An 8,488-nucleotide genomic window follows, 5' to 3' on the forward strand; every position below is an offset into this window, starting at 1 on the left:
ATGCCATAAATGAGGTCATTTGTTTGCCAGTATTTGTTTTTACTCAGAATTTGTGAAGATTTTGATTGGTCGCATGCCTGGTGTTATAGTTAGGTACGTTGCTGGCATACTGGAAAATTATGGTTAAACAGTTCTGGCAAAATACCTTTGTGCCATGCATGTATAAGCATGAAGCCGATATGCATTAGTTACCGTTAAGATTTCCAAGATATTAAATAAAGGTAGAGCACTATCGGTATTTTTGCCAGATAGAGTTGCAAAGAAGATTAACGTAATAACATGATTTTGCTTAATTTGTATTTTTCGACGAGTTTGTACTCGTCGAAAAAAGCTGGATTTAATGGACAACCGCATACCCTTTAGCATTTGAAAAACCGGAAGTGTCCTCGATATCTCTCGGTAGTTACCCTATCAGGGCGTGCGCAGTTTACACTACCAGTGGCTCGATGATCATGAGATCGAAAGAAGTACACGGAAGCTACACAGAGATGGTTTTTCTTCTTTTTTTGCGCTTTTTGTTTTCTCTAGCTTGTACTTTTTTACTTTGCATTTTGTGAAACACAAAGAGCTAGAAAAAAAATGTAACCGAATTTGCAAGTTGTTGAATTGTTATATTTTCTGCGCTCAGGCTGATGCAAGTAACCAGAAATGAAATTTCACCCTCCTTAGCAACAAATCGGTCAATGGGCCCTTAATCCAAAAATGGGGTAGTCCTGAATGATTAAATTAAAAAGCGTAAAGTTTGTCTCGGTACGTTCCGATTTGTTTTCGTTTTGTTTGTAAAACAGAGAAAAATTGAAATTTCATTCGGAAAAACAATGGAGTTTTCGAGAGTTTTTTTTTTAACTAAAACAGGGCACGGCTGGCACGCACGCGCAGACAAGGACGCACGCGCGGGAGCGGTTAATTCGACAAGTCATCGTTTGAAAATGACGACGTCATTTAGTTTCAACTATGGCATTGTAGTGGTGGACTGTCTTCAATTCTCAAATCAATTGGACAAATCAGATGTTACTCAAGGTCAGCAATGTCAGCAAAACAGCAGGAACCTGAAAAGATATGTTGGAAATCTGCTTACCTTACGTAAAAATGACGTCGTTAACAAACGTAACAAAGGTAAATGAATGATTTCGTTTCATCGAATTCTGCGTAGCTTGTAGTTGAACTGTCCATAAGCGAAACAATCTTTGTCAGAACAAATATGGCGTCAGGTAAGTAAAGCATTTGACTTTGACCAGGCAAAAACCGTTACTTTGTTATAATCATGAATACAGTGAATTTAAGTAATACGATTGAAGGAAAAACAAATGAATAATTTACATGCTATTATCACTCCTGTTCACCATCGCGTAGCTCTTTCGCTAGTATTTGGTTAATATAGAGTTTGCCCAATGGCATGTCGTATGTTTTGTATTTTCTCATAGATCTGAGACCATTTTGCCTATTTTTGTGTAACAAACAAGCGCGTACCCGTTAAATCATCAAATGCTTACTTTTCAAATGTTGTTTCGTGGAACTAATTTCAGAATACATTTAATAGGTAACCGGGAACTCCGAGCACAATTGCAGGTATTTTGTTTACCTTTTCTGGTGTTGTGGCAAAACAAATAAGTTACCTGTATTGCTCCTAACTCAGCGATTTCATGAAATTAATTTCTTCTTTAGGAATTGAAGAATATCGTGAAGAGGAAAGACAGAGAGATAGCGAATGTCGTTAGATACGCTGAGTAAGTAATTTACTGTATTGTATTGCATTGCACTGCATTACATTGCATTGTATTGTATTGTATTGTATTGTAAATTTCTGTTCCCCCTACTTAGACTTAGTAGTAGTAGGTCCACATCACCTTTACAGTTGCATATTTTGAAACCTACTTATCAAATATATGTATTTATGTATGTATCGATATTCGTCCTTGTTTTATATCAGTCCTGTTCTCTGATGATAAGAATATAGAATAGATCGCTGAGCAGTGTGGTAACTTAATTAAAAACTGGATCATTGGATAATGCAATTCAAGTTTTTTAATTGATTTAGCCATCATGGTTCATGTATATACAAACAATAGCCCCCATTTGGCGCGAGAATATGCTCGGATATTGGTCCGCGGACATTATCTGTTCTGAGAAGCGAACAGTTTTCTGAGAGGGTAGCTCGAGGAAAACTGTGAACTTCGAGGAACTGATACTGTCCAAGGACAAACATGGGAGCATTTTTTTGCACCAAATGGAGGCTATTGTGTTTATTATCCTTCAAATATTTTTCGCAACATGCGCAGTTTTGAAAATTGGAGTAAATTACCCAGTTTTAGCTTGGGAATATTCAGTCACGTGCCGCGTTTAGACCAATCGCACGCGAGCGAAAATATTTGATGGATTATAATAAGCACTTAATGACTGGCTCCAAGGAAAACAGTGAGTTTTGTTTTCCCGAGACCCTTAATGTTCCCCGAGGCGAAGCCGAGGGGAGCATTGAGGTCGAGGGAAAACAAAACTCACTGTTTCCCGCGGGACCAGTCATTAAGTGTTTTGTTATACCTCCCGACTCAAAGATAGAAACAAAACCGCGAAGAAATCGTTTGCTTGACGCCGGCTGGCCCACAAATTTGCTGCAGTTTCAAGGAGCACGACCTGATCACGTGCCAGTCGAAAGTTCAAATTGTTGTTTCCCTAGGGAGTTGGTGAGTTTTGACCCACGACACGTGACACGTTCTCGTCCAATCGGAAAACGTATTTGAATTGGGAGGTATAACAAGGGCCATTATACCATGCTCTACAAATATGGTAAGCGTACGGTTAATTTTGGAAGGCGTTTTTATCTTTATTTTATTTTAGTTTTCTATATTTTGGGGGCGTTTTTAAGTATGAAATGATTGTAGCCAGCTCGGCGCTACACGACTCACTGGCTATCATCATCTCATATCCATCTCATGCAATAATTTTTACATAGCACTAATAAAGAAGGCTTGGATTTTCTTAATACCAGACAGAGGGCACAAATGAAAGCTATCTCACACCAAGTAACATTTTCCATCGCTAGTGTGCCCAGTGGTTTAGATACACCTCAGCGAATTCAATAGATTCAGAAAATCGCTGGAGACTTATTACGACCATTATTAACTGATCAAAAAACCTCAATTAAACTCGACAAAATTGGTCTGAATTTGCAAACAGGAGTTCGCGGTTTCCGTACGTTTTGCTTAAGAAATGTGAATAACCTTCAAATAGCTTTGCTTTTTAAATGGACTGCGTTCACAATGGATTCGAAGTCAGACTTATATGATTATCAATATTGTTTTCAGTGAAAAGCGACAAAGGGACCGAACACAGTTGGAGAGCATGAGAGAGGAATTAAGATCAAAAGAAAAGGTGACGTAGATATGATTCCAATTCTTTCGATCACGTTTCTTAAACAGAAACACTGTTGAGGTAGACAAGGCGAGCAGTATTGATTATTTTCTCAAAGATTAAAGGAGATTTGGTTCGATATCAGCAAATAAGATGTTCCGTGAGGCCGGAACTTTTTGGCTTCCCGCGTCACCGAGAAACCTCTCCAAACAAAATAACAATTTCCCTCCCAGTAACATTATCATAAAAATTGAAAATTATGTCTTAGAACTTGCATAAGCTAGTAGAAAGTCGATCAATATTCGAGATCTTTTCTTAAGCTGCAGTCATAAAACCTCTCATATCATCATAATGACTTCATGCAATAATTGTTTTCCTGCAGGTGTCGGAGCAAAATGCTCAATTACAACTGTAAGTGCTAATCATCTTATATTTAAACCTTGGACATTTTGACAAAAGAACCATATTTTATGCTCGCGCTCTTAAAAAAAAACAGTATCTCTGACGTTGATATTGAGGTAAAAAACAAATCGAAATGTGGTTTAGCGTGGTCTGTACTCTTATCGATATCGACAACGATACGCGTCATCACAATAGTCAAAATTTGATGTGGACTCACGAGGCGCAGCCGAGTGAGTCCACAACATTTTGACCACTGTTATGACGCGTATGGTTGTCGATAAGAGTACAGACCACGCTGAACCACATTCGATTTGTTAAATACGCCATACAAATAAAAAATGAAATCCTTAAAAGTCAGTTGCAACTAGAGCCGAAAGCGAGCGGTTTCGATAGAGTTTGTAGTTTTCCTTGATTGGAACGTTGCGAAAAAAAACTGTTGAAAAATACAACAATTTACCTTGCATACGGCTGGCGCACCTGAAATTTGAATTGGTCAATCAGGATTCAGCAGGCGTGAAAAACTTCACTGTCCTGACGAAAAGGTAAATTAGCAGGAATAGCAGTGGAATCACACAACGTTTTCCACTGGAGATGGCATTGAATATTCACGAAACATATGAAACATATGAAACATTTTCTGTCTCCAGGCTTCCAATTTGGCGCCAAACATGGGTTCCCGGCTTCCAGCATGGCAACTCGCTCGTAGTTCGTCGAGTGTCGCCTTTAGGATAATGGGTGGGTTACGTCAAATTAAACCCGGAATTCTCAAGATAACTATTAGAAGAGGCCAAAGCAACTTTAGCATTGCCTTTATTTTTGTTAGCTTCGAAGAAAAGTCTATTATTTTGTCCATTCGGTGGGACAGTTAAGTTTTGACTGCCGCTCGTGCTGCGGGCGCAGGCGCCGTGTGCAAGGTATGTATAAGGATGGATGAAAAAACTTTGCGCATGTTATAAAAGTTGGTTTACATATTTGACAGACTCTGCCAAAAATACCACGCGGAGTCTTTTATTATAACTGTTATTATTCTTTTTTGTGGTCGGGGAATTCACTAGAAATGTACAGAAGTGCCAAATACCAGTTCATTGAAACAATTTGGTATTGTTTGACTTTGGTATTGTAGCCACATTTTAAACAGAAATATATCACATAGTTACCCAATGTTGGGTGCAAAAGGAAGCCTTATGGAAATTAATATTCTGCTGACAATAGACCGTGCTGGTTTTTCAGGCTGAAATTTTGGCCATTAATTTCAATTTGCAAGTTTGTGGACCTAAATTAAGAAGAGATCCACCAAAGTATAACGTAAAAAAAAATTGAAGGAGATCAGTTTTTATAAAGTTGCAGTCTTTTAAAAAATAATTTGCTGAGAAATAAGAAATTCAATATGTGGCTACGCCCCTCGAAAGGAATAAACTAATTGCACGAACTAAAGGCAGATATAAGAAACAAAGAGATATTGTTTAAGCTAAAAAGGGAAATCTATTTTCTTCTTTTTAGACAAATACAAAGTCTTAAAGAACAGGTGAGTCGTATTTCAATATTTACTTCTTTACGCGCTTCTTATGGAGATGATTTCAATTTTGTAACCTGCAGAACATTGCTAGTTTTTAAGCGTGTTTGTAGCAAATTTCTAGAACTTCGAAACTTAACAGACCGAAACAAGAACTGAAAAAAAAAAATCCAGCATCAAATCCAACAACACAGCAATTTCAAGACAAAAAGTTCGCCCTGATTGTACGCTCCACAAAAGCATTACGATAGCTTTTTATTAAAATTTAGAGCAGCGCACGTACGCTTTGCAGGCTAAATGCGGTACTCTCAATATGTACCGGTCCTAAATGTAGCAAAAGGGCGCGTACAAGCCTCAATAAACGGGCAAATGCAGCATTGAGCGATAATGGTCAATGCATCAGTTCTTACTAAAACAATAAGAGGTTTTTGATAAAAGGATACCATTAATTCTTAGAACTAACTTAAAACTTTTTACATTGACACTAATAAGTAATACTTAAACAAAAGTTTGAAAGTGAGCAAAAGCTGGAGTTTTCAATTGTTCCCGTATGCTAGGTTAAAAATTTACCCATGAAGATGTCTTGTAAATCATTTTACTTTAGCTTTAGCTTGAAAATGTCACTTATCCATTAGTAAATTATTATTTTCTTGTTGATGGTGCTCGTATTTTTTTCAGTTCAACTGAAAAAATGCACATTTATCAGTGTGTTCCCTTCACGCATGCTCACGGGATTGCTTCACTACAGAATCGTTCTTGTCCAAAAAATAGTTAAACTTCCACACTAACCCTTTCTTGATTATGTTCTGCTACAGATGGCTGAGCAGGGCTTTCACTTAACAAGGTAATTGCTGAACCTGTTACATTGAATTGAGTTCCATGTTGTATGGTTACATGGTTAACAGCCATCTAGTCTTTGGTTATGATTACTATTTTATGAGCTTATCATTATCAGAATAAGTAAAAAAATCGAGAAAGGTACATCCAAAATGAATGAATGACAATATAAATCGATAAATGAGTAAACAAGTTAATAAACGTAGGGTGGCTGGCAAAGTCTCCAGCACTTTCCAAGAGTAATACTTCGACGGATCAGTACTGCCGCTCGTTATCAAGTGATGCTAAATAACTGTTGGAAAGTGCTGGAAACTATTTACAGCCGCCTTATTAAATAATAAACAGCAGTTGAACTATATAAGTAAAATCCACTCTGTATTCGACTCTTTTTTGCAGAGAATTGGATAGTGTCAAAGAGCAGCTGCGGAAGAGTGAAGGGGAAGTAAGTCATATTTTATGATCTAGCTAGTTGTCAACAAGTATATTATGGGCAGATGTCAATGCACTGACCTAGCTGCCAGAGGTTGCGCGTTGACGTTATTATAATTATAATTTTGACTTTTCTACTTTTTAATTTTGATTTCTCTACTTCTTTTTTTAAAATACTGAGAGAGTATACTCTGTGAAATGTTTATAAGTTACATTGCTTGAAGTAATTTTGTTTTGTGCTGCTTTTTAGAGAGTTTTCATTGGTGAAAGCAAAGACAAGGTAAGGTCCTTACTGCTTTATTCTTCATGGAAATTATTTTAACTAAACGGACAGTTACAGAATGGATAAGTCAAACCTAAGCGTAAATAAAGATATTCTGAAAAATTGAGTTACGTTTAGTGGAAAACTATTAGGTCAGAGTGTTTACAGACAAAAGAGCGATTTCACTTAAATTGCTTTGATGAAAATTTAAAGCTTTAACTCTTTGTATTATTTCGTACTTATCAATATACCCTTTTCATAAATGCTGCCAATTAAAAGTTCTTCTGTATGCATTTAAAGTAGCCTCACTCACTTCGTTTGCGAGTTCAAATTCTTTTGAATTATCAATTTAAAGACGAGGTTAGTTAGGATGATTGAGTACTTACAAAAGAATTTCAATTGGCAGCCAATTATGAAAAGCGTCCATAGCCACCTGAAAAAGTTTGCTAAATCGGTCATTTTTGTAAACGATATATTTGAGATTTATTCAGTTTCTGTAGTTTTTTCATTTCAAACTTTGAAAGGAAGGAGAAAAAGCTTAGAATACGGCAAGGCCTTCGATATCGAGACCACAGTATTGAAACTAGATGGGTTAAAACAATTTATTCGCTGCAATAAATGTAATGCGAAATCTTTGTCACTTCACCTCCCACAACAGAATCTTTGTTTTTTGTCCTTGTTTTTGCCTTTTTTCTCTTCTCAAAATTCCTTTCTTCTGCCTACTGGCCTGCCAAAATGTTTTACGGGGATGAGTTTCATCTTTTCATTATTTTTTTCTTTAGCAAATGACTGACTGAGATTAGAAGAATTTATTCATTTAAGGAAATCTCTTAATTCATATCTCAATTTGAGATTATTTCCTGTTTCAAATACAGTCTTAGTGAAGCATACATGTTTTTGACATGTACGACAGAAGCTTCATGCGCAATGAATTTCTTCCGCATAACCATAAAAAAGTTATGATGATGAAACTTCATGTTTTTCCTGCAGATGGCTGAGCAGAACGACTTTCTAGAAAGGTAAATGTTAATCATCTTATCATCAATTTCATTTAACCATGCATCAATAGTAATATCCTACAGGTAATAAGCGGTTATGATTGCTCCATTTTTATGATATAAAGTCGTTACCACAATAGGGTGTCGGTAAAAAATAAATAACTACCTAAGTAAAAACACCTATTAATAAATTATCATCATTAAATCATCGATAGACAAGTTAATGTTACTAGCAGTTGCTTAAAGCGTGTCCATACGTTTTCGGCATGACATGATGAATATTTAATTAAAAGTTGTTAAACCATGCTTTTCAGCTATCAATCTTAAATTAAGTGGATTGTATCTTTGTATGCCAGTTATTAAACTGTTATTTTGTTTCCCATCGGTCTCTTGTAATAAAAGTACAGTTCTAATGAGTAATTGGGTACAACGTACGCTTACGTTCTTTAAATAAAGAAGGGGCTGAATCTTTTTTTCTTTTTTTTCAGTGAAGTGAAAAATCTGACAAAAAAAGTCAAAAAATACGAAGAGGCTGTGAGTTGAAATTTATGTTGAGATAATAACAAACCCTTATTATTATTATTATTATTTATTATTATTATGATTGTTACTATTGTTATTTATTATTATAATTATTATTATTATTGTTGTTAATTTTATTTAAAAAAAGTTTGAAAGTGAACAAAAACTGGAGGTTTT

General features: G+C 36.0%; 1 protein-coding gene across 1 annotated transcript; it reads left to right on the plus strand.

The window, feature by feature from the left end:
* The first annotated feature begins 850 nt into the window (after positions 1–850).
* On the plus strand, positions 851–1,731 carry LOC149113502 (uncharacterized). The gene is made up of 3 exons (XM_089288406.1): positions 851–1,116; positions 1,541–1,569; positions 1,666–1,731. Exons 1-3 carry the CDS (start codon positions 930–932, stop codon positions 1,729–1,731), a joined length of 282 nt encoding a protein of 93 aa, XP_089144532.1. The 5' UTR covers positions 851–929.
* The last annotated feature ends 6,757 nt before the right edge of the window (positions 1,732–8,488 follow it).

The sequence above is a fragment of the Orbicella faveolata genome, unplaced genomic scaffold, assembly GCF_042242905.1.
Source record: "Orbicella faveolata isolate gen_17 unplaced genomic scaffold, um_ofav_v1 contig_15, whole genome shotgun sequence".
NCBI classification, from domain to species: domain Eukaryota; kingdom Metazoa; phylum Cnidaria; class Anthozoa; order Scleractinia; family Merulinidae; genus Orbicella; species Orbicella faveolata.

What these genes read in the sequence shown, in the direction of transcription:
- LOC149113502 (XM_089288406.1), top strand. Translation starts at nt 930, where the DNA reads ATGACGACGTCATTTAGTTTCAACTATGGCATTGTAGTGGTGGACTGT. An exon ending in CGTTAACAAACGTAACAAAG is followed by an intron (nt 1,117 to 1,540) that starts GTAAATGAATGA and finishes TACATTTAATAG; the next exon opens with GTAACCGGGAACTCCGAGCA. An exon ending in AACTCCGAGCACAATTGCAG is followed by an intron (nt 1,570 to 1,665) that starts GTATTTTGTTTA and finishes TTTCTTCTTTAG; the next exon opens with GAATTGAAGAATATCGTGAA.